Source organism: Loxodonta africana, chromosome 1 (assembly GCF_030014295.1).
Source record: "Loxodonta africana isolate mLoxAfr1 chromosome 1, mLoxAfr1.hap2, whole genome shotgun sequence".
NCBI classification, from domain to species: domain Eukaryota; kingdom Metazoa; phylum Chordata; class Mammalia; order Proboscidea; family Elephantidae; genus Loxodonta; species Loxodonta africana.
In genome coordinates, this window is record NC_087342.1 from 108398301 (window position 1) to 108425013 (window position 26713).

At 41.8% G+C, this 26713-nt stretch overlaps 1 protein-coding gene across 9 annotated transcripts in view; it reads left to right on the forward strand.

Annotated features, from left to right (window-relative positions):
• The window catches only part of RUNX2 (RUNX family transcription factor 2), a 380120-nt gene that overhangs the window by 117874 nt on the left and 235533 nt on the right, over positions 1–26713 (forward strand). For 3 of the 9 annotated variants that reach the window (XM_064286808.1, XM_064286826.1, XM_064286818.1), the window contains 2 exons: positions 14492–14557; positions 16086–20968. The exons of 4 other annotated variants lie outside the window; for them this stretch is intronic. In XM_064286808.1, the coding sequence (XP_064142878.1) occupies positions 14492–14557; positions 16086–16564 (545 nt within the window). In that variant the 3' untranslated portion in view covers positions 16565–20968. Of the gene's footprint in view, positions 1–14491; positions 14558–16085; positions 20969–26713 lie in introns of those variants that run through there. 2 more of the 9 variants (XM_064286813.1, XM_064286821.1) reach the window with 1 other exon arrangement.

Consider the following 26713-nt stretch of genomic DNA (forward strand, 5'->3'; position numbering starts at 1 on the left):
CCTGGGTATATGTTTGTTTGTTTTTGCACCCTGAGTATATAAATCTACTACTTCTTTTTAAAAACTCTAATTCTGTGTTTTAATGAGTGGGGACCTTTATAGGAACAGCATTTCTAGAATTTTTTATTTTTGGCCTTCTCGGGGTTGTCTAGCATGCCTTAGAATTAGAATATTAGACTGGAAAATCCATGGAGCTGAGTTAGTCAGATTCCCTGATTTTGCCAAGGAGTGCATGGCTAAAGAAGGGGAAAAGGCTCTACCAGGTTCATTCTGCTAGTTAGGAACCAGTGCTGGGGCCACAGCCCATGTCTCCAACTGTTAGTCCAAGGCCCAATGTTTCAGAATCGTTTTCTCCTGCTACATTTTTGTAGTCTACTGACATTCTTTTAGTTGCTGTACTTGGTCAGTGTGATCTGAAGAAGAGGAGAGCTTATCCCCTCCTTCCTTGTTCCTTTTCTCTTTTCATCCTAACATTAAGTCTTTATACAAAGAGACTGAATAGGTTTTGCCCTGGCTCGGCAGTGGCACCATCCTTCTGGACAGCGCACAGTTACCTCCTGTTGTGGTCCACATCTGGAGTAGACTCAGTGGACGTTATTCTCAGACTGGGAAACCTAGGACGTGGGTTTTGTCTTCTTAGCAGTCAGAGAACTTCCATTGTTTGAGGAGCTGCTATTGCATCAGTGCATGTTTGTACCCCAGCGGACTGAGCAGACCAGGCCCTCCCTTTTTTTTTTTTTTTTTTGGTCTGCAAAACAAGTAGCTCTTCTCAGTCACCTTAATACATAATTAGGTGTGTCTGTTTACACTTGGTAGACAGAGAGCTTCATGTCCCAAAGAAATACAAGAAGCCTGGGAGCAGCCACAAACAGATGTGGAAAATGTCCATTGGTGGCAAGTTTATTACTATAGCACCAGAAATAAACATTGAACATGAAACCCCTCTGAAGGGCTGGGTGCGCGTATGGAGAGGGGAATGTTATCGAGCAGAGTAGAAAGTGAAAGGACCTCCTGTCCCCCTCCCCCGCACCCCCCCCCATTTGCTCTAGTATTTGTTTATCTCCTGCAACAAGGAAAATTTCACTATTTGGCTGTGGCTGTTTGAAGGTTTTTTGCCAAATGCGCAACAATCTGTAGGGTTTGATTTCTCTCAAAAAAAAAAAAAATACCACTTTGAGAACAAGTCTCCGTGTAACTAAGATGTGTTTGTTTTTGTTTAAATCACTCAGAAGAGAAATCATCTCTTGTCCATTGTTAAAAGAGAGGTTTCAATCAAAGGAAAATTCTACATATTCTAAAATATACAAACAGCTCTTTGAAACTGATGCCAAATCAAACTCTAAACGGGACGCTTTTCTTTGCAGAAGTTTTGAGTTAATTCCGTGTGCAGGGCTTGAGTGGAAAAACTCTGAGACTGTCAGAAAAACGAGTTACTAACACTACATTTGGATTCCCAAGTTACATAAGGAGCATTTCTCAGGATAGTTTGCAGACTCTTGTACATGATTTTAGGCTAACTCATAGCAATAAAGAAGAGAAAGGTTTTTGTAAATGAATGTAGATTTTATTTCTAGTGTGTAACTAGCAAGCTAAGTTCTTTTAGAAGAGTAAGCCAGTTTTTCAGTTAAATAAAAGGCAGTTGGTTTCTGATGTTATTGGAATTAAACACAGTATGTAAAAAGGCAGCCAGTGATCAATTCAAAAAAAGCAATTGAAATATCCTTGATTTTTAAAGAATACTGTCCTTTCCTCTTTCAGGATTTCTATTAGGATAAAAGGTAGTAGATGCTTATGAGGCAAGTCTAGTGGGAGAAAAAGGTACATAAATTAGGAGACCCAACAATTTTGTTTTGGCTTGGCCACTAATTAGTTGCATCCTTGGGCAGATGGTGCCCTCTTTCTTTGACTTTGACAAAGCTTCATTGATCAGTTGGTACCTGTCATGCCTTCCTCACAGGCTTTTTGTGAGGACAAAGTCAGAATATACATGTCCAGATTCTGAAAACTTAAAAAGCAATATATGTATTTGAAACATTATTATCTTTTTATTTAATTATTATTTTTGAGAGTCAGTGTCGATGTGGGACAGGACACTTTGCTGAGACCGAAGAAACTAGAAACAGCTTTTGTTCATAAGGTAAGGGGGCAAGCCAGGAGACAGAACAAAATATGTACCCAAAACTGGTGGTCAGAGCAGAGCTGTGGACCTGGAACTAACCTGAACCCTTTGGGTCCAGATAAACACAGGGATAGCAGATCAGGCAAGGTAGTCGGTGGAAGATAGATAGGTAGAAGCAGAAAGCATACACAATTGCAGTTAGAGACAAGGATTTAGGTCAAACCTGCTATTGCCATAATTTTCTTCTCACACATGTATTTTTTTTCCTTTTTTTTAAATTGTGCTTTAGGTGAGAGTTTATAGCTCAAGTTAATTTCTCATATAAAAATTTATACACATATAGTTATGTGACATTAGTTGCAATCCCTATAACGTGACAGCACACTCCCCCTTTCCACCCCTGCATTTCTTGTATCCATTCAATCAGCTCCTGTCCCTTCCGGCCTTCTCATCCTGTCTCTGGACAGGAGCTTCCCATTTGGTCTTATATATCTGACTGTACTAAGAAGCATATTCTTCATGAGTATTATTTATGTTTTATAGTCCAGTCTAATCTCTGTCTGAAGAGTGGGCTTTGGGAATGGTTTTAGTTCTGGGTTAACAGAGCGCCCAGGGGCCATGGCTTCAAGGGTTCCTCCAGTCTCAGTCAGACCGTTAGGTCTGATCTTTTTACATCAACCTGAGTTCTGCTTCACACTTTTCTCCTGCTCTGTCAGGGACTTTCTGTTATGCTCCCTGTCAGGGCAGTCATGGATGGTAGCTGGGCACCATCTAGTTCTTCTGGTATCAGGCTGATGGAGTCTCTGGTTTATGTGGCCCTTTTGTCTCTTGGGCGAATATTTTCCTTGTGTCTTTGGTGTTCTTCATTCTCCCTTGCTCCAAGTGGGTTGGGACCAATTGATGTATCTTAGATGGCCGCTCGCAAGCTTTTAAAGACCCGAGACATCACTCATCAAAGTGGGATGCAGAACATTTTCTTGATAAACTTTCTTATGCCAATTGACCTAGATGTCCTGTGAAACCATTGTCCCCGGACCCCAGCTACTTTGTTGCTCAAAATGTTTGGTTGTGTTCAGGAAACTTCTTAGCTTTTGGTTTAGTCCAGTTGTGCTGACTTCTGCTGTATTGTGTGTTGTCTTTCCTTCACCTAAGATGATTCTTGTCTACTATCTAGTTAGTGAGTTCCCCTCTCCCTACCTCCCTATCCTCGTAACCATTAAAGAATGTTTTCTTCTGTGTTTCAGCCTTTTCTTGAGTTCTTATAATAGTCACGCAGACATATTTAAATACTTCTTGTATGTCACCCTGAGAGGAGCTTCAGTGCATTTAAAGAGTTCCTGTTCTCAAGGAATTTATAAGCTGGTAGAGATGATAAGGTGCTCCCTCTGTACACCTATACAAGAGATGCGAATGAAGAAGTAAGTGCAGAGGAAGGAGAGGTTACTATAGGGAAAAGCAAGAAAATGTGAAGAAAGCTTTGAAGCAGAGGGGGGATTGTTAGGCAGATTTTGAAGGCTGCTCAGAATTTCAAGGGACTGAGATAGGGTAGGGGCAAGGACACTACTGGCGGAGAGAATAATGTAAACTAGAGCACGAAGGTGAGAAAATGTAGAATAGTACAAAAAGGGTCCAATTGGACCAGAATGTAGAGTTCACAAAAAAGTAAAATGAGAAACAAGACTGGAAAAGTAAGTTGTGACAACATTGCTGCTCCAGTACATTTTTTGTATGCCTAATATAGAAATGTATACACACCTGAGTAAAGAGCATGACATGAAGTCACACAACAGGTAGACATCATGAGGAACCAGAAAATCAGACTCTACATTCTGATCTAACTGGACCCTTTTTTGTACAATTCTATATTTTCCCACCTTGGTGCTTTGGTTTATATTATTCTCTCAGCCAGTAGTAGCCTCACCCCTACCCTATCTCAATCCCCTGATTAAGAACCCAGATAAGCCATCTGGTCAGAAGATACAAGCCACAAACAAAAGTAGACCTTGAGTCTAAGGCAGCCTTCTGTCACAACCAGGAAGCCTCTTGCATATTTCTTTCTGGGGCAGGAACCAATCCCAGGGCGTGATCAATCTAGGCTTACACTGGGGAGCAGGTAAGTGGATGCATCTGACTGTAGAGGGAGAGAGGGCAAAGATGAGGACAGGTCCTGACAGGGTACAGCTTGAGGCTAAAGCCTGCAGCTTTGATCCTAGATTAATATGGATTCTCTTTGGCCTGGGTAGCTGTACCTCTTAGAGTCGACTTACAGAGACTAAATGGCACTTTGGTAGTTTGGTTCAAGTTCTGGGTCTGGGGGCACTGGGCAGTTTAAGTCACACGGTTTAAGGCCCAGGATGGCCCCAGGACTCCTGGACCATACCAGGACTCTAGGTCTTTTAGGACTATCTCAAGGGAATTGTATTTGGGAAAAAAACTGTGACCCAGGCTTGTCTGATTTTGAGTGATACTGCCTCAGGGGCAGCTGCTGCCTGGAGCCGACCCTTGCTTTCCCTGGGCCTCTCTTCTGAATCAGCGCTAGACTAGGTTATGAGGTTATTTGCAACTGGATTGGTTTAAGATTTAGAGGAACAGATCTATTCCTCCTTTAAGAAGCAGAGAATTCAAGCTTTATCTGAAAACACAGCGGTGCATTCAAGGGTGGCGGACTGTGGTCTCTGTGGTGATCATTCACTTTTACAGACCTCTTCTTCCTACTGGAGTAGATATCTGTCTTCTTAGACGTGGCTTTCTACAGAAGAGTTTGGTTGGGCCGGGAGCTGAGTATGTGGGGCTAATCAGGAGTTCCAGAATTCTGATTCTCAACTCAGTTACTTTCTAGCTGGGACCAGTCTTCTCAGTTTTCTTCTTCTCTGGCCCTACTAGTTCAAATGGTTCCAATAAGAATGAAAGCCCTTTTGGGATTGAGACAGTTTTCCATTCACTGTGTACTTTTGCCAGTTCCCACTTACACGAGTCTTGTCCACTGAGATAACCTGAGAAATATAAAATGTGATTTGCTTGAGATCACTCTGAGTACGTCAATGATAAAGACAATATCAGAACTCTGGGCCTAGTTCAAGCTGACAGATAAGTGGCACACATTTCACATCCCATCCCCATATCCAGTCCCAGGTCTGTCTTTGACAATTGATCAGAGCCTCTTCTCATCATTGCCCTTCACGTAGCCATGACCAGTCTGTTAGAATTCCCATCAAAATGACACAGAGTCCCTGTACCTTAGAGGAGACTAAGGCAGCAGAGCCCACAGATCTGGGGCCAGGTCCCAGCCACCGGTTACTGGTCTATAACCACAAAGAAATCACTTAACTTTTTTGAGCTGAAGTGCCTTATCCATAAAGTGGGGTCAGTGGCATTGTCATCACAGAGCTATGTAGATCTGAGCCAACTCATCTCAGTTGTTTGATTAGCCAGTCTTTCGGCAAATCTTTGCTAACACCACAGGATACTGTGAACATTAAAACACATACAGGATTCTTAGGGCTGGGGAAAAGCAAAGACTGTTCCGTGAAGCAATAGCCAATTCTGGTTCCTAGCCCATCATCAGGCAACTTGAAGTTGGAGCATTCCACACAATGGGTTTAGGCTTGCTACCAAGCTTGAGAGAAATGCTACTCAGATTTTTCCACTGGAGCACCCCAAAGAGCAGAGGAAACTCAAGGGTTTCTTCACTACCCCCGCTTTCCCCAATCTTTTGGTATAAATCCAAACAACCCCAATCCCCTCCTTTGCCCTGCCCCACCAAGGAGAATATTTTCAAGTCACTTGTTTTATGTTAAAAGTCATATGAATCCTCCATCTTATTCCGTAATATGCCTCTTTGTTTTAATATAAAAATATTTTAAGTAACTAGTTCAGTTAAATTTCCCTCTTTAAACTCCCCCCCTCCCCCGCCGTCCCACATTTGTCCCCCTCTTGTATTTCATGCCTTCCTATCAGCTAGGCTTTGGTGTCTAATACATAACATCTCAACCAGTTCATAAATTTCTGCTTTTAATATAGTACAAGTTACCACTTGCACAGGTCATAGGAAAATACCAGGCTGTCTCCTCTGAATTCAGGCTTTTTTTGAAAGATTTACTTAGGAACAATTTATCATTTAGTTGCAATTTTTAAAATAATCTTAATTGACCACATATGTTATCAAATAAGAGCTGGTCTTCTAGCCTCTGCTTCCTCCTCCTCCCTCCCCCACACGCCTGCGCACTGCATTCTGCCGGGATGTCAGAAAATTAATTATGCCACTCTAGGCAGATGCCATCACAGGAAAGCCTCCTCCTGATTTATGGCAAGATTACTGATGTTAAAACTGTTATTTTTAGGAGGGAAAGACCATATCGCCTTTAAACTCCTCTCCCTCTTTTTCCTAGTTCCTCCTCTCTTAATTGTGCCTCCATGTTTTGGTAGCCATAAGTTATTAGTGGTTTTTAATTTTTCTGAAACTGAAATAAGGTCTGAAAGGGTGAATTTGTCCCCCCCTTTTTTTCCCTCCTTTTTTCCTTTTTTTTCCCCCCTCTGGCTAATCGGAGGAACGCAACCACATCTGAAGCCACTTGGCTCATTATGAATTTCATGGAAACTGATTCTCAGAAAGTGTTTCCATATGTGTGTTCCCAATATATCCCATCCTCTCTAAATGGGAGCAAAGATGTGTGCATGGGCTGGAAATGGCTTCAGGATGTGACAGAGCAGTCATATGACTGCTACGGCACCGGCACCGTGGGTGGCCCCTTCTGTAAGACACGGTGTCCTGGGTGCTGGCCTCCTTCCTGCAGCAGATCTGGTTTCAAAGACTATCCACCCTTCCTAGCTTTTAAAAAGTTCTTCATCAAGGCCTAGCAAGAAGATCTCTCTTTTTTTAACTCCCGCCCCCCTTGGCTCCTTCCTCTCTTACTCTCCCTCCCTGTGTGCACACACACGCGCACACACTCACACTTCTAGCTCCTATCCCCTTCCCCTTCACAAAAAGGAACTCTGTTATTCCAACAGTATCCTCAAAAATAGGGTGGGTTTAAGGAATGGCTAGAGTTCTAAAAATTGCCAGGTTCCTCCCCCCGCTTTTTGTTCCTTCAGCATAGCATACTTTCTTAGCTGTAGGATCAGCTGGTTTTTCAGAATTAGTGAGCGTGCAGTGGAAAAGTACAATTCATTACAACACGGAAAACAAATATTTATACTGGATAGTTGAGGCACTTTTCCTCTCGTTTGCAAAGCAATGGAGTTTGCTAGTCTGACCCTTCATTATCTTAAAAAAAAAAATTGATTAAAAGTTCTCATTTTGCTGGTTTCTTCTCCATTTCATTGCCTATCAGTGTGATCCGTTACATTTCCTCCATGTATGGCATATTTTTCCGATTATTATTTCATGAAATTAAAGGAAAATTAATTTATCGATAGATAAATTGACTGTGTTAATGTGAGGAAAGAGACTTGGGGCGAATAAGAAAACTGACATAAAACCTCTTAAAACCTCAGTGTGGAAAATGCAAGGTAATATTCTACATATAGTCTACAGTTGATTTTTGGATAATGTTTATAGAATCTTTTTGCTTCTGTCATGTTGCCTGCTTGAGATTATCCTAGTAATTCATCTGCTTAACAAATTTTCATTAAGCAGCCTAACTTTTCTCAGCGCCGTACTGTGTACTAGGTAGGATCCAAAAGAAGGATATGTGGTTCTTATTCTTAATTTGCTTTCTCTTTAGTTGGAAGAAGCCCTGGTAGTGCAGTGGTTAAAGTGCTCGGCTGCTAACTGAAAGGTCTGCGGTTCCAACCCACCAGCTGCTCAGTGGGAGAAAGATGTGGCAGTCTGCTTCTGTAAAGATTTACAGCCTTGGAAACCCTATGGGGCAGTCCTACTCTGTCCTAGAGGGTCGCTGAGGGTCGCTATGAGTCGCAGTTGACTCGACGGCCACGTGTTTGGTTTTTATAATTGGTTTTAGGTACATATTTTCATTTTCCAACTAAAGCCAAAACCCACTGGTGGATTTGGACTGCTGATCTTTTGGTTAGTAGCCGTAGCTCTTAACCACTACACCACCAGGGTTTCCAAAACCATTTATGATAACCAATTATACTTTAAAATGCATGCGGTAGTGAAATTTATATAGATAAATGACCAAGACTTGTATGGTAACAAGATTATGATAAGGATCTGAACACCTGTAAAGTCCTTGTGTAGCGGTGAGCTTTAAAGACAGGGCTTACTTTCGCTGCCAGCGCTGGGGAGAGTGTAGCAAAGCTCCAGTGATGAGCCTGGGTATATGTCATACCACAAGGCAGAAGGTTCATTCTGAGGAGTTGTGGGAAATGACATTGGAAAAGTAGGGCGGAGGACCCAAAATGTGCCAACAGCTTCCTGCTAACCACATGGTAACCTTGTGTTGCCACTCAGATACACTGTGTCTCCAGGCTCCATTTCTTTATCCATAAAGGTCATCTATGAGCTTTGATGACTCTGACATAGTAACTCTATGTACTAATCTAGAAATTCAGACAGGATGCGGGTTTTACCCTCTGTTATCGTTACTGTTGTTGTTAGGTGCCGTTGAGTCTATTCGGACTCCCAGCGACCCCATGACAGAGCATAACTGCACCATAGGGCTTTCTTAGCTATAATCTATATGGGAGCAGATTGTCAGGTCTGTCTCTTGTGGAGCCACCAGATGGGTCCAAATTACCGACCTTTCAGGGAGCAGTGAACACTAGACTGTTATGCCACCAGGGCTCCTTCATTACCTTTACTACTCAACGCAAATAATGTTGTCACCTCAGTGACAGTGATTAACCAGGATGATGAGGGAACACAAGTGTGCTAACCTTCCCTCAGACTGGCTCTCTTTCCTCTTCAGCTCTTCTCCCCAAGACTCCCAGGTGTGGACCCACACACAGATATTGGCTCAGAGGCAGGATAGCTGCTAGGAAAGAAGGGGGACTATCACACTGGCAAATCGGAGGCATCTGCTTTGGTGGCAACTGCTGTCTGTGGGCCACTGTCCACAGTGTGAGGTCAAGTGATGCGATGATGCTGGGAGGAGCTTCAAATGTTACTCTTTAAAGAGAGCTTTACAGGGTTTTATAGGTGTGGAATGTTATTTGAGTTACATATTAGGTTTGATGTCAGCACTGCTTAATGCTTTTTTAGTATCTGTTTCTTTTTTAATGTGTCAAAAATGTTCCAGTTATTGTGCAGATAGATTTCCTGCCCCTCAGACTCATTAATTCATTCATCCTTTAGCCATCCATATACCCACAGGACTTTTTTTTTTTTTTTTTCCATTTTAAGCTGAGAGGTACTATTACTAGATTCTGAGAGGGATATGAGAGGATAATAAATCATGACTTTTACCATCCAAAGCTTACTCTACATTTGGAGAGAACAGACTAAGAAACAGCTAATAATTCAGTCAAGTAGTGACTAAGGGCGAAAAAGAGCTATATGGAAAATAACGCTATTGGAACAGGAGGAAAATAGGAAATTATATAATAGAGTAGTTGGGGAGGGGGCCACCAAAATGTTATAGAAGGGGAAGAAGATTCTTAGATGCCTAACGAGAGCAGCTCTGCATAGGTCTTAGGTATTATATGTCCCAATAGAATGAATTCTGCGAGAGAGTTACTAAAGAGTACTTGGGCTTTATTTAGATTTGCAGAAGCAGTAACTCCTACCACTTAAAAAGCCCCAATGAAGCTTTGAAGTTACCACCCCAATGGCTGGGAAGTATGACGGCTTTTCATTCTGTACATTTATGCTCATACGTGAAACACATAGGAAGGGCAGAGGCCTCTGAATATGTCAGCATGTGTGTGGTCTGCGTAAATGGCACCTTTCCTTCCTTCTGCCCCTACTTGTCTCCTCAGCTGGGATGTGTAAATTCTGCTGCTTAGTGGGGATGATGCATGGGTGTAGGGTTTCCCAGCTGACAGCCCCCAATAACCCAGTCTGTCATTTGTCCCAAACTCCTGTGTCTTTTCATTCTAGAGATCTCCTTGCCCATTTTGAATCAGCCATGATTTATTAAGGACCTACCTGAATGAGAAAATGTGTCTTCAAGTTCTTGGTAGACTCCTAGAAGTGTCAAGTATTATTGTTACTAAGCATCGGAGAGGAGACAGACAAGTATTACGTCTCTGCCCTCAAGAGCTCACTCCCTAGTTTGGAGCCCACCATGACCCAAGACAACTAACATTAGAAAACAGGTGGAAAAGAGGCTGAGTGGGGGATTACCGGCCGTGGTAAAGGAGAGCAGAGGTTCTCTGTTATTCTCCCTTATCTTGGTTTCACTCCTTTCCACCTGGTTGGGTAAAGAGACTATTTTATTTTTCCTCATAGTCTTTGTGGGCAAGGGCAAGAAGTTTGTTTTTTTTTTTTTTTACTTTTAATGTTGATTTTATTTTTCTTTAAGCTTCATGAGCATTTTAGTAATATACTCTTCCCCATGTATGTTGGATTGTGAAAAACTGCTACTGCCAATGCTCCTGCCACCACCACCGTTGCTGTTTCAGTGAGCAAGATTTTGCAGCTCCTTTATGACAGCTACGTTCGTTTGTTTGCAAGCTGTGTGGCCAGAGGTGCAGACAGCGGCTTTGGACCAAAGTACATCTGTAGGAAACCAGCAGGTCTTAAGGGAATCAAACCTCTGACCTTGGTTTCATTCACATTATGCCCTGAGCAACTAAACTAATTGTCTACTATTTAGTAGAGTTAGATCAGCAATGATGATGAAAAAAGTTGTAAATAGTATCCCAAAGATAGTAACTCTCATGGGGCAACACTTAGGCACCTGAAGAGCCAACTTAAATATTTTTTTATTTAGGCAATTGGACTTCTAAGATAACAGATTCTATATCTCTATCTATATATGTCATTTAATATCTATATGTTGTGTATGGAAACCCTGGTGGCGATATAGTGACCATGTCTACCAAATTCTTTAAGGGTAACTAAAATTGCATATCTTTTGTGAGAAGTCAAAGAGGCCTGTCTTGTCATGGCTCTGCTTGTGTGATTTTGTAATTTTAAGTAAATGACTTACCTTCTCTGGACTTCAGCTTCCCTGTTTGTGAAATGGGGGTTAGACTAGAACTATCTGAGCAGTAAATTAGGGGCTGGAGTTTTCCATCAGAGTACCCCATCTAGCAGAGAAGTATAAATGGTACGGTACCTTCGGGGACCTAGAGGTATACCCTAAAGCTTCACAAGTGCAGAATTTTGTTGAAGCAATTTTTTGTTTTTTGCTTGTAAAAATTAACCTAAGTGGTATATTCCATTCCATATGTCATATTCATGTTTACTGTACCAGAAAGAGATAACAGTTGCTGCCTCGTCCATTCCAACTCCCAGCATCTGTGTACTCTTTTCCTCAAATTGAGTAAAGCCATTCCACCAGGAAGATGCAACATGTTTATCTTGGGCATCAAGTAACTGCTGGCAGTCCCTCCCGGTACCACTGAATGTAGGCACACACCATTTTGAGACTCTTGAAACTAGATGATTTAGTGTTGACTGTAGCATCCTCAGCTTCTGAGCCAACTTCCATTGCTTAGCAAAGAGTAATATATTTTGTACATGAAAAGGATACATGGATAACAACAAAAAGAATGGATTTGTAAAGGTTGTTTCCTGTTATTTTCGAAAGGTCTCCTAGCCATCTATGGTTTTATTAATCAGTAGGCTATAAAGCCAAAGTGAGGAATTTCAAACGGACTCTGGGGGGCTCTGAGGCTGTAAGGGACTGGGGCAGTTGCTGAGCTTTGGTTTAATGTTTATAAAATTAGATCTGGGTAATAGCACTTTTAGAACTCAATAGGCTTTCATCTTGTGAACTCTTTTAATAAGTAGAATTTACATTTTCTTTACTTTTGTTTTTTAGTTCAGTTTATGTAATACCCAGTTATATATACATTTTTTTAGGTTTGTGGCTTTAATGTGGTTACTGACACAAGGTATGAATAGTTTAGGACACAATGCCAAAATAACCCAAGAAGGGGGTCTAAAAAGAAACCTGAGTTTATGTAAGAAACAGCTATTGGAAGTATAAACACAACCTTATGAGATGAAAGAAAATTTAATTCTGTTATTTGTTTCTGAAACAGTCATAAATACGTTGAAGGCTACAAGGAAGGGGTTTATACTCTTTCTTTTTAAGCTTACTATTCTCCTACCTCCCTATCGTGGGTAGTTATATACAGGATGTCATGTTGTACTACATATAAAACTCGTTGCCATCAAGTTGATTTCGACTCATGGTGATGCTATAGGGCAGAGTAGAACTGCCCCATAGGATTTCCAAGGAGCAGCTGGTGGATTCCAACTGCCAATCTTTAGCAGCCAAGCTCTTAACCACTTTGCTACCAGGGCTCTGGTACTACGTATAACCCATTGCCGTCAAGTCAATTCCAACTCATAGTGGCCCTATAGGACAGAGTAGAACTGCCCCCATATGGTTTCCAAGGAGCACCTGGTGAATTCGAACAGCTGACCTTTTGGTTAGCAGCTTTAGCCCTTAACCACTATGTCACCAGGGTTTCTGTACTACATATAGTAAGCTTTAATATTTCTTCACACAGAACACTTTGCAGCATGTTTCAGAAACATTTCTTGGTAACTTAAAATGACTCTGCAAATTCCAGACAATTGTATTGTTTATAAGTTATAAAAATTTACTCCATAATCCCTTTAGACTCTACATTAGCTCTTTGCTCAAGACATTACAGTCTCAAATGACTAGGGGTGATTGGTCAAAATACTGTAAACCTAGCAGAAATTTGTTACATTGTTTTCTATAAACCACAACCAGAGCTCATTAATTGAAAAGTGAATGTCAATTTGCATTAGCAAGCACCTATAAACCAAAAAGGTACAGCGATCCTGGCATGTTACGGGTAATAAAAACATCAGCAAAATATATCAGGTAAAATAGGGAAGAAGGTTTGGGGGAATAAATTCAAAAGCATATTAGAGTTTACTGGCAGGGCCCCACATTAAGGGTTTTAATGAGGTTTCTGCATCAAAATAAGTGAAACCAGATGGAATTTTAATTATTACTAGGGTATATATTAAGTACAAATACACATGAGGGGTTTTTTCCATTAGCATGCCTATCCGTGTGAACTCTGCATCTGTGGGGGGCAGACGTTGACGTTTTAAGTGTGACTTCTTTCCGTTCTAAATTGCTCATGTTAGTCTGGTTTCTTTCACATGATCTGAGCATTGAACTTAATACATAGAGAAGTAGCCTGCCTATAACTATTAGCTCTGCCAACTCAAGTTCACCTAGACACTCTGCAATGTACAGGCTGGCTGAGGAACATCTGTGGCTTGTGTTTAGTGCCAGTATCGTGTAAGGCCATGCACAAACATGGCGTGGGCAAGACGTTAAATCTCATCAGCTCCCCTTTCTATTCAGTCCTAATCACTTCCTACCTTTTTTTTTGAGGGGGGAGGGGTAAAGGGTTATACATTTATTTTATTTTGTTTTTTAAAATAATTTATTTTTATTCTTGTTGAGAACGTACACAGCAAAACGTACGTCAGTTCAATAGTTTCTACATGTATAATTCAGTAATGCTGATTACATTCTTCAAGTTGTGCAACCATTCTCATCCTTTTCTGAGTTGTTCCTTCCCCATTAACATAAACTCACTGTCCCCTAAGGTGCCTATCTAATCTTTCCAGTTGCCGTTGTCTATTTGATTCCACATCCCGTTGCTGTTGAGTTGATTTTGACTCATAGTGACCCTATAGGACAGGGTAGAACTGCCCCACAGAGCTTCCAAAGAGCACCTGGTGGATTCGAACTGCTGACCTTTTGGTTAGCAGCCGTAGCTCTTAGCCACTATGCCACCAGGGTTTCCCTTGGTCCCACATAGTTAGGTCTTAAAAGAGTGTAATGTTCAAGGCAGACATTCTTCACTAGCAGAGCTAAACTATTGTTTGGTTTTAAGAAGACTGTTGTCTTAGGACAGTGGTTTTCGAGGGTTCATCCAGCCTCCATGGCTCCAGAAATACTTTCGACATTTTTAAACTTGAGCTTCTCGGGTTTTTGTATTTGGGAGGAGCTGTAGAGGCAAGTGGAGGATGGAAGAATTTATAAAAAGCAGAATTACTGCCTGAGCTATGCTAGTTTTGGTTTGTCATCTTCAGAGTGTTTGCTTCTGATATTAAAAGCTGCTCACCAGCTTTTCACCCTCTGCTTGTGGGCCTGTGGATTCTGGGAAAGTTCTTAGGAGGGATGGGAACGTCTCTGTCTACCCCTTCCCCAAGGCTGTTGCTTCTCCTTCTGTCTTGGAATTCATGGTCATAGAACACTAGAGCTGGAAGGGAACTTAGAGCTCATCCCCCTCATTTTACAGATGATGACACTGCCACCTCTGACTTCTGCCTCTGGCCTTCCACTCTCAGTAAGAAGAGCCAGGCAGGTGAGACTTTTAACAATTGCTGGGCTGGGCAGGGCTGGGCTGGGCTGGGCTGCCTGATTGGTACTACTCCATGTCTGAGAGAAGGTTTTGTTAACTACACATTGCTTTTAGTCACATTTTGTTGCAAATGCACATAATGGCACTTACCCCTAGCGTTTTGTGAAGATCACAGGCAGTGTTTGCATTTTAACAAACGTTAGCAACCCTGAATCAGCACCATTAAAGGAAAGTATTAGGATTATCCCTTTAATAAGAAATACTGTAGCATCCAAACACAAGGGCTGAATAAAAATGGGGCTGAAGAAGTACCTATTCACTCAGGCCTTTGAAAATTACGAAGTGCTTTCCCTTCTGGCCAAAAGCTATAGGAAAAGCAAATATATGAGAACTGAAGAATTGGAAGATTTTAGAAACAGTTAAAATCTTAACAGGAACAGTGTCAGTAATATAAAGGGGCTTATATCAATGCTGTCAATTCTAGAAAATGATAGTTCACTCCATCTTTAAAGATCACAACTTTAAGTTTTTCAGGCGTTTCAGAAAACAGATTTTTATGTGACATGGTTTATATAACTGTGGTTTTGTAAGTCAGACAGCAAAGATATCTATTAAGGAGGCATACTGTTAACTATAGGAGTTAAAGGATTTCGCATTTAGGGAGAGCCATCTTTGCTTCTAAGTTACTGGTTCAAATTCACCTGAAGCTAATTCTATAGGATGGGTATGAGGTGCATTGGCTTATACCCCTTTGCAGGTAGTTAGCCTTTCACAAAAGCTACTCTCTGCACCTGGCCTAAATTAGGTTGTCTCTTGTTAAGACTTGAAATTGAATGATTCCTAAAAGGCATTAAGGCCTTCTCCTCTCCCCACGTTCAAACCCTATTTATTTAGCTTATGACCCTCGGCAGAATTTCTGGGGGCTAGACTCTCCCTACATACCCCAGATAAGTAAGATAGTTCCAGATTACATTGAAATCTGGTTTGATTTCAATATTACTAAAATGAAGACTGCAACAAGATTGTAAATTATTTTACCGGTTGAGAGGGGTGACAGGCACACATTAAGGTCTCCTTTTGATGTTCCTTCATTGATGATGGGGCCCTGCCAAGAGTACCAATAACAAAACTGATCATTTGGGGGTTTCTTTATATTGGATTGAGAAAAATAAACTTGTCTGCTTTGTAAAAATGTCACTTCAAATATTTGAAGTGCAATGAGAAACAAAAAGGGGAAAAAAAACTCAATGATGATTCAGTTTTTAAAGCCTGGTGAGTGTTGGGTTGGTTTACACATATGACCTAGCACACGTATGGGTTTTTAAACCCTTTTGGGATTCTCTGGGGGTGAAGAACTTAAGGATAAGTACTGAAAGACTGTAAAGTGACTGGTGCATTTAAAGGTCTGTTTGTGACTTGCTGGTCCTTTTTGGGAAAGCTTAAGTTTTCTTTTTTCTTGTAAAAAAAAATTCTATCATTATTTTAATTGATATTTACAGATTTTTCCCCCATCTTCTGTTGTAATTTTTAGGTGCTTCAGAACTGGGCCCTTTTTCAGACCCCAGGCAGTTCCCAAGCATTTCATCCCTCACTGAGAGCCGCTTCTCCAACCCACGAATGCACTATCCAGCCACCTTTACTTACACCCCGCCAGTCACCTCAGGCATGTCCCTCGGTATGTCCGCCACCACTCACTACCACACCTACCTGCCACCACCCTACCCCGGCTCTTCCCAAAGCCAGAGTGGACCCTTCCAGACCAGCAGCACTCCATATCTCTACTATGGCACTTCGTCGGGATCCTATCAGTTCCCCATGGTGCCGGGGGGAGACCGCTCTCCTTCCAGAATGCTTCCGCCATGCACCACCACCTCGAATGGCAGCACGCTATTAAACCCAAATTTGCCTAACCAGAATGATGGTGTTGACGCTGATGGAAGCCACAGCAGTTCCCCAACTGTTTTGAATTCTAGTGGCAGAATGGATGAATCTGTTTGGCGACCATACTGAAATTCTTCAGCCGTGGCCCAGCGGTATCTGGGAGCCACACCCCAAATGTATCAATATATACATATATAGAGTGCATATATATGTATATCGATTAGCTATCTACAAAGTGCCTATTTTTTAGAAGATTTTTCATTCAGTTAGTTGCGATCTTGCAACCATAAGAGGGTAGATATTGAGAAGCCAAAGGCCCAAGAGAGACAATCATAATCAGGTTTCAGGTTGAGTTTTCTATTTAAAATGAACTGTTACAAAGGAGCAAACAAAGGAAAAGGTATTTTTGTTGCCGTTGTTGTTTGGTCGATTATCATACATAACCTGCTGATTCAGGCAATTCAGAGAGGTGGACCCCAGGCTCAGGAGGAAGGAGAGCAAAGCCGCTTCCTCCCTGTGCTTTGAAACCACACACCCTCATGGCTGCAGCTGTGTATGGACCGGTGCACTCTGCAGACCAGCTTACAAAGCCAGTCGAGGTGCACGTAAAGGGAAAAGAAGTAGAACGGACTCTTCCATTACAGTACGATCCATTCAGAGTAACTGTTCCCAACTAGCTTTCAGACTTGCTGCAGGTACTCATTGGAACTGTTTGGTTCAGTATTTTTTCTACTCTAAGAAAAAGTGACTTCAAAAATACTGATCAGGATAGATTATTTTATTTTACATTTTGTACTTCTCCTCCCCCTTTTCCCATTTAACCAAAAGGAAGTCCCACCCCCCCAGCCCCCCTTTCTCCTTTTATGCAAACCTGAAAATGGCAATACCTTATTGTAGCCATAATGGTATAGATAGTGTTTGCGTTTGGCTGCGTGTTATTTGTTTTCTTTTTATTTTTAAATTATGAATATGTGTAAAATCTGAGGTAACTTGCTAACGTGAATGGTCATATAACTTTAAAGATATATTTATAATTATTTAATGACATTTGGACCCTTGAAACATTTCTTAGTGTATTGATATGTTGACTTCGGTCTCTAAAAGTGCTTTTTAATAAGTAACAAATTTCTTCAGTGGGCTAGAGCCATATCTGAAACATTGCTAAGCAATTTCAGTTCATCCAGACACAATGTGATTTTTAAAAATACTTCCATCTCCAAATATTTTAGATGTAGCTTGTTTTTGTGATGTATGAAGGAAATGTTATGTTTCGTTCTTTCATATCTTTGATTGCCTCCAACACAGCTTTGCCTTTTTAAGCAATAATTAGGAGTTCAAGAAACAACTCTTAGCCCTTTATCACTTATGTTGCCCTTTATTAGCATGAAATGCTGGAACGATATGGTTTCCTAATTTCTTTCAAATAATTATGACTCTTGTCATATTGAAAAAAACAAGCACAAATGAATCATTGAACTTTAGAAAAATGTTCTGTGGTTTCAGAGTTAAGCAGAACTCTAAATAGCCAGGCTTCATAGTGAGGACATAGTCAGCCTAAAGCCACACACGTGGATGAAGATTCAATCATGATATGCGTAGTAGGGGAAAGCAATGTTGCACCAGGATTCTTAACCAACCAGCCTTACCAAATAGTAAAAAAAAAAAAATAAATCCCATAAAAACCCATGCTGTCGAGTTGATTCCAACTCAGAGTGACCCTATAAGACAGAGAACTGCCCCATAGAGTTTCTAAGGCTGTAATCTCTACGGAAGCAGACCGCCACATCTTTCTCCCGCCGAACGGCTGGTGAGTTTGAACTGTGGACCTTTCAGTTAGCAGCTGAGTGCTTAACCACTGCGCCACCAGGACTCCTTAAAATAGTAAATCAGGGAACCCAAATCTGCCTTACCCACAGCCCTACTGGCAGCTTGCCACAGAATTTGCATTTAAAGGAGCAGAATCGAGCCACTTTCCTCTGGGAGCAGGCTCCAGCATGTAGCTGATCTGAGAGAACACAAAGCCTGTGGGGACCGACAGTGCAGCCTTTGACATTCGTATTTCACAGAATGGAAGGCGACGGCAGGACCAGGGTATGTGCAGTTTGGTGTCTACAACCATGTCTGAATTTGAGCCACAGCCATCCTATGGGATGCACTTTGACTACTCTTAGCAGCAACATGGCAAATCCCCAAGTGTCCTTAATCTAAGCCAGGCTCATTTAATGACACCATCAGGCAAATCCCTGTCCTTCTCCCCCACGGGTCAGTGTCCCTTCATTTTGGCAAAGTGGTTAAGAGCCTGGCTGCTAACCAAAAGATCAGCAGTTCAAATCCACCAGTTGCTCCTTGGAAACACTGTGGGGCAGTTCTACTCTGTCCCATAGGGTCACTATGAGTTGGAATCGACTCGCTGGCGACTGGCTTTATGTTTTTTTTCCCCCCAGAACCAAAAGGATATAGAGATTTGCCTCCAATCTCCAGAAGCCTTTTACTCTCTAGTCATTCTTGAGCCCACCATTGTGGGCAGCCAAACACTGCAGGGCAGCTTGTGGTGCAGACAGGCCTGCATTCCTTGCCTTGGAGTCTCCCTTAGAATTCATCCCAACTCCCTCTGATAAAAGGAGCCCTAGTAGCACAACGGTTAAGAGCTTGGCAATGGTCAAGAGCTCGGCAGCTAACCAAAAGGTCGGCAGTTTGAGCCCACCTGTTGTTCTGTAGGAAAAGACGTGGCAGCCTGCTTCCATGAAGATTTACAGCCGAGGAAACCCTATGGGACAGCTCTTCTCTGTCCTGTAGGGTCATTGTGAGTCGGAATCAACTCAGCAGCACACAATAACAATGATCTTCTAATGAAAATTGAGGGGAAAACAAAACAAACAAAAAAAACTTTGCCTTCTAAAGGTCGTATACCAAGTATGCTTAGATAGATAAGCCACTTTTCTATTACTTAAGATGGAAGTAGGAATTGATACTATTTATTTTTTGTGTGTGGTAGCTTGAAGCATGCCACTGTCCATTTATTTTTAAGTGTAAAATATGTATGTTTGTTTCAGCAGCACTTAAAAAAGCCAGTGTCTGGTTACACATTTCAATTTTAATAAATTGACATAAAAAGTTAACGCCAGTGCCAGCTGCACCGTATTTAATAAAAATGGTACTATATTTGTGCATTATTTTTTAAGTTAAAAGGGCTTTTTTAAGTTTACAGTACACATACTAAGTGGTTTTAGGGATGCTTTTGTGTTGAAATGTTATTATAGTGGCTGCAGGCAGCAACCCAGAAACACTTTAAATTTTTTTTTTCCTTTGGAAAAATTCAAGCACTTCTTCCCTCTATCCCCACTCCTACCACCCTGGAGTAATTCACTTTTTTTTTTTTTTAAAGATTAAATTCTGCCCTTTTTTTGGCCTGGGGGTTAAATTTTTCTTCTTCTTCTTTTTTTTTTTTTAACTGAACCTTAATTTGCACTGGGTCATGCGTATGGTTTGAAGTAGTGTATCCTACAAATACTACTATAATGGAACCAAATACTAGTCAACACTCTATTTCCTCGGAATTAAAATAGCATGGTCCTTGATGTAGCACATGTGTTGCTGGAGTTTACAGAGTGACCAGTGAGACCACATGGCTAGCTGTTTCAGCTGTCTCACCCATTTTAACTTAAGTTAGGGTTCCAGAAAAGTACCACAGCTTTGGTTTGAAATTAGTAGAATAACATCCAGTCTGGAATCAAGAGATTAAATAGATGAACTCTTGTTTCCTCTTTAGACTGTCTCACCCCACCAGGGCCCTTATAAAATTGAGCAGAGAAATCCACACCATGAGGGACCATCCATGGCAAATTCAGAGGGGAGGAGAGGTGTGTGCTGGCTTAAAGAGTTCCCTCCATTCTGAGAAAAGGGACTGACTCAGAATCTAGGTTAATATATGAAAACACAAAGCATTAGCAAAAACAATAAGTATGCCTACGATATGCCAAAAGAACAATAATAAAGAAAATAAACAAATAAAAGACAACTCTTCCAAACCTTGAATTTGTTGTTCTTGAAACGATAATGCATTTAAAAATCTTTTCTATGTGAGAACTTTTAGATGTCTGTTTACTTCATGTTTACAAATAACTGTTTGCTTTTTTAATGCAGTACTTTAAAATATATCAGCCAAAAACCGTAACACAATAATTTTTTTTTAGGTATTTTGAATAAAACTCAATGTTTTTTGGATATGCTTTACCATTCTTAGATTTCTGTGGAACAAAAATATTTGTAGCATTTTGTGTAAATATAAGCTTTTTATTTTTATTTTATTTTTTCCAATTGCTGTTGCCCAAGATTTGCTTTCCATGCACATATTGTACAAATTCTGCTTTGTGCCACAGATCGTGATTGTGGATGAGTTTACTCTGAACTTCAAAGGGACTATTTGTATTTTATGTTGCAACTGTAAATTGAATTATTTGGCATTTTTCTCATGATTGTAATATGAATTTGAAGTTTGAATTTAATTTTCAATAAAATGGCTTTTTTGGTTTTGTTATGTGTGTACGCTGGGTCTTTTCTCATCCACGGCTTCTTCTCTAGTGTGATGTCTATTTCTGCCTACACCTGGGCACTTATCGGTCTTAGGACTTGTGAGGGCTGATGAAACCAGAGAGCCTATGTTACTGGCAAGAGAAAAAAATCTTGGTGAGAGCTGTCTTCTTGTTTCGTCCTACTCCTAGAGAAGGGTGGGAGAAGAATCTAGCAGTGAACTCAGTTCCTCATCAGCCTGTGTCTGAAGGAAAGAGGACTCTCTCCATCCTTGGGTAAAACCCCTTATTGCAGCTCTGGGACCAATCTGAGTATATGGTTGGCACCTCAATAGTTCTATGACTCTAATCTATGGGCAAATGAACAAATGAATCCCTGGCTATAGTCAGAAGATCTCAGGCAGCCTAGCTAGCTGTAGGGGCTAGTCTATTTTCCTTTCCATATCTCTTTGGGGTTCTTAAAAAGAAAGTCAACCAAAGCCCAAGGACGAGTAAAAGTGAACTTCTGTCCAAGGCTCCAGCCTCAGAAAAATTCTACTAGTGAACACAACTATAGAGATTTTTTTTTTTTTCTGGGCCATTGTTTATTTTTGGTGAGTCCCTCCCCTTCTATAAGGTTGAGGGCCTAGGGCTAGAGTGATTGCTTTCTTTCTGTCCTGTACTTTCTGTACTCTTTGGCTTACCACAGTTCTAAAAGAGGGACCCAGGAAACTGTGGTACAGAGAAGCTCTGGCACTGGCCACGTTAACCCACATCACACTGAGAGTTAGAGGCCTCCTTTAAAAGGATCTGCTTGTTCTTCACCCTCTGGCGCTGTTTTCTGAGAAACCTTGGGAACAGCTAATTTCTAACAGGGGACATCCTAAAAGCACCTGAGCAAGGTTAGAACAGGGAACTTGTTTGCAACTGTTTGAGGGTGTTTATTTATTTAAACTAAACATCTGCACAGCTTTTCCAAAAAGGTATTCACACAGCCGGTGGGCACCGTGTCTTTCTTTTCCTCTCTGGTTTTGTCCAGCAGTGTGGTTTGGGGTGAGTCATTTACTTCCCTAGGTCTCCGTTTCTTGGTTTATGCAAGATTTTGAGCTACACTTCGGTGCTATTGACATTTCAGGCCAGATCATTCTTTGGTGTGTATGTAGGGCGTTGCTGTCCTGTGTGGTTGTTGGACATTTAACACCATCCCTAGTCTCTACCCACTAGATACCAGTAACACGTCCCTAGTTGTGACAACCAAAAATATCTCCAGACATTGCCAAATGTCCCTTCTGAGGCAAAATCACCCCTGATTGAGAACCACAGGGCTAAAGGCTCTAAATTTTTCTATCAGGCTTCACTGACAGAGCCAGGCAGAAGACTGAGAGCTTCTTAGAGATGGATGTCTGTGGACCTTTTCATCTCTTCACCTACTGGGGCACCGAGGCTTGGATGTGTTGTGAGGGAGGCTCCTAGCTTTCCCATCTGTACTTCTTCCCCCTGGGTCATGCATCCAGTGAACAGCACAGCTGTGGGGCTTTGCTTGGCCGTATTTGTCATGACTGCTTATGTTTCTCACTGGAACTGACAGGCGGAAGAAGGAAGCAATTTCACCAGGTCTTTTGACCTCTTGTGTTCCCTGCCCCCCAAATATTTAATCATTGGACATTTCTGCGAGAGTGGGTGTTTCCTGTTAACTCAATCCCAGCCGAGACTGGCCTAATAAACACCTCAGCTCTCTGTCGCAGAGTTTATTTGGCTGGGAAATGGGTATTACCATGTAAACAGGAAGCCCCCTGAAGTTATTATCTACAGATGCGGTTGAAGAGCCACATGTTTATGTTTACGGGATGTAGAAACAGTCTGAAAAGGCAAGGGAGGAGGTAGGGGAAGCCCTTATTCAGTGAGTGAGAGCGGGTCCTACAGGTCTTCAAGAAAAAAAAAAAAAATTTTTTTTTTTTTCTGGAAATGGGTGGTAAATAGTAATGGCAAGTCTACCTAGGCAAGAGCTCCAACAATGCTGGCTTGTCTGATTCAAGCAAACACTGCTACCTAGATTATCAAGTTAACAGTAAGCAGTCCAGCGAACAGCCTCTCTCCTAATGATCTGAAAATCATTTTAGAAACCAGTCCTGGGAAACAGTGGGTCTGGGGCATCTCAAAGATTAAAAGGCTTATGTGTCATCTTATATTTCCCTAAGTTTTTTGGGGGGAAGAGAGGATCACTCAACTGATTATCATAGTTTTAGTGAGTGAGGCCAGTTTACCTGTAAAATCCCAGTCAGGCTCATGCATTTGCTCCTGAAATCAGCTTTTAAGGGGCCAGGAAGGACACCTTCACACCAGAGTCTTCAACGCCTGAGGCGCCCAGGCGTGGGTGCAGTGAATGTACAGGCCATGGGCCCGCCTGCCTGCACTTCTAGGACTAGGGACGCCGGGCTTACTCTAAACCACTCCCCCCACCCACTTCTGCTCTTCCTTCCTTGGCTGTCTCCTTGGGGCTGGAGAAGGTGCTGAAGAAAGGCCAGGTAGGAACCAATGCGTGGACAGCTGGGGCACTGTTTAACCTATAGGCTCTGCGCAAAGACAAAGGAGTCTCTCCCTTCCTCCCCACCATTCCTGTGCACCCTGATAAGCCTTTTCTTTGTGACTTTCCAGAGCCTTCTCAGCAGCAGCTAGTCAATCAGGAGGTCTTAGGAATTTTTTAAAAAATTATGAATCAAAATTTAACAAAGAAAAGGATCCACTGTAGATGCAAAGGGTAATATACCAAGGTGTGTGTGTGCGGGCGCGTGTGTGTGGCGTGTGTGTGTGTGTGTGTGTGTGTGCGCGTGTACCCAAAGGAGGGAGGATGGGGGTAGGAGGGATGGAAACGGATGCCTTAGCTGCCATTCAGGGCAAGATGAGGCTCACCTCACATATACATGCTGCTTGACACAGCATTTATTTGCCTTAGTTGTTTGTTTTCCTGCAAATTCTGCAAAAAAGCATCTCACAAGTGGCCAAGCAATTACTCTTCTTCAAATGAGTTACTTAGAGGGGGCTGGGGCCACTGGATGCTCCCTGAGACATTAGTTAAGGTAGCATGGTGAAGATGGCATCCTAGAAAAAAAAAGGGGTTATTAATTTTTGTAAAACTTTTATTCAAAAGCTGCTTGTGACTCAGTCCAGCTCTACTGTTCAGACATGCCCAGCCAGTTGGAAAGCAGAGGGATCAAGTTTCTGGAAACCCACTTAACTTTTAACTAAAACTCACTTTAATTCATTTTCTTATTATTTTGTTACAAGGATGCCTGCCCACATGGTGGGATTTTCTGAAAAACTTGTGTTATGTTTTAGCACTGCAAATATAGCTTCTTGATTGCTGTCTTCTCTTCACAGGCCCTTCTGTCCCACTCCATAGCCAATAGGAAGGGAAAAATTTTCCCCCACCTGCCATTTTTCATAAAGAAATCAAGATCATATAGCAAAATAATTTAAAAAAAAAGTAGCAAATAAAACTTCTTCCACGCAAGCTTCTCAAGGAGTAGTTTTTACAGCAGCAGCATTAAATGGGACCAGAACACAATCGAAATCGCAAGCACGTTCCATGTGGCCTTGTGTTCCTTAAGTGTTCCTTAGGCCTTAGGAAATTTCTGGAGCACCAAAAGTACTAAACAAACAAACAAAAACCCATTGCTGTCAAGTTGATTCCGACTCACAGCAACCCTATAGGACAGAGTAGAACTGCCCCATAGGGTTTCCAAGGAGCAGCCGGTGGATTTGAACTGCTGACTTTTTGGTTAGTAGATGAGTTCTTAATCACTGAGCCACCAGGGCTCACTAGTTAGCCCAAATACAGAACATGGGACCAGGATATAGTGGGCTTAGTGGAATTAGGATGCACAGGACATAATGACAGAGCTTAGGGGTGTTTTTGAGAGATAGGGTACCATGAACCCTGAAAACACAATTGGGTGATGGATTGATGCGAATGTGCAAATTTATTGCTAGAAACGGCAAAACCTAAACAACAAGACCACGTGACACATGTCATTGGGAGAGTATTATTAAAACAGTCTTAGGATTTAAATCTCCTTTGACATTCGTGCCTTCCTAAATCAGCTCCCTAATTTTTTTATAACTCCATCCATTTCTAACGGTGAAACAGCTCTGACCAGTTTCACTTTCTGTTTCTCTGTGAGTTTAATTGTATTCTTCTGCCTCCAAATGAGAGGAGTTCTCGTTGCGATCACTACATGACTCAGTAATACCTTGGCCCGATTTTACTTCTCTAAAAATTGTTTAATATTCAAAATCACGTCAATCCCAATGACCTCATGCCTTTTCAGCAGTGTGCTTAAAAGTCTTTAAGTGCGTGTGTGGATTTCTTATTGGTGATTTCACGGACGACCACTGCTGAGATTACTGCTGACAATTCTCAGCTACACCTTCTGGAACACAGACTGGACAGGGGTTATGCTGGGAAGGATCGATGGACCGGCTTCCATTCCTTAGGGGCCTGAGAAAGACAGAAGGATCTAAGGAGGAAGCAAGAACTGAACTTGAGCGAGGAATTAAGTGGTTAACAGGAGCTAAGTTTTTTTTATTGGCTAATAAAACCTCTCAGTGTTTTTCATATTTATATGGTCCCTTCAGGCTCCTATCCCAGTGCTTAAAAAAAGAAAAAGACGAAAACAACAACAAAGAGCTGGAGCCTAAATACTGATGGAGTCCCAGTCTTGTTTACTTTTTCATTTCCGCAGTTGTAAAAAAAAAAAAAAAAAATCCCTCTGGTAGCTCAACTTGATCACACTGGAGGAGACGATCAATGTTTGAATAACTCCAGTGATTCCTGCCTCCTCGTGAAAGCAAAAAGTCCACTCTGTGTCTCTGTTTCAGAAAGAGGAGACCACGACGCAAATGATGGATGCATGAGGAAATATTAAAATGAAAGCCTTGGGGCAAGGGGAGTGGGGGAAGGAGAGCAAACACTGAACGGAGACACATCTCTGGAATCCTCAATGTGAATGATCTCTGTCCTTTTATTGCCAGTGGTACTGTTCTCCCAACAGAGCAGGATGTTCTTGTTTTTAATAATAGCCAGACCAGATGCTAAATTCTCCTCAGCAACATGCTGTATAAGTGAGAAGGCAAACAGCTGATTCCTGTTAAGATTGAACACCAGGAGAATAAGCCAGAAAGTATGCGAATTCTCTGGAGGTTTTTGCTTTGTAAACCCCTGTTTGGCAGGAAGATCACAGGATCTGAACTGAAAATACAGCGTGTACTCCTGCACCCGTTCTTCAGCTGAACTGCTGGCTGGGGGCCTTCGAGCCTCTTGCCTTCACCATCCAGCCCTTGTCTAAATTACCCAGAGGACTGGCTCACAGGTTCCCTAGAGGGAAAATCGGAAGCCTGGAACCCTTTGGCTTTCAATGACTGTAGAAAAATACTCATCAATAGCAGGAATTTTTTTTACTTGCTCCTTGCCATAGAAAACAGTGAAATCCTGAACATGGGCCAATGATTTTTAAATGGCATCTTTGTTCCATCTTTTTCACTCCCTTCTCCCCCTGTCAGAGTCCATCAAATCTCTCCGTTATTATTTTGTATTAAGATATGCCACACAGGCAAGATGCTGCTTGCTTCTTTCCCAGGGAGCTGCCTGAGCCGGTGTGGGACTCAGTGGGGCCAAGCTGCCCGGAGTTGAAAGTGGCCAGGCTGCACCCTCCAGCTCATCCCACCTGGGAATGGGCCAGCAGTCACTTCCTGGAGGAAAGGGGGCCCTGTG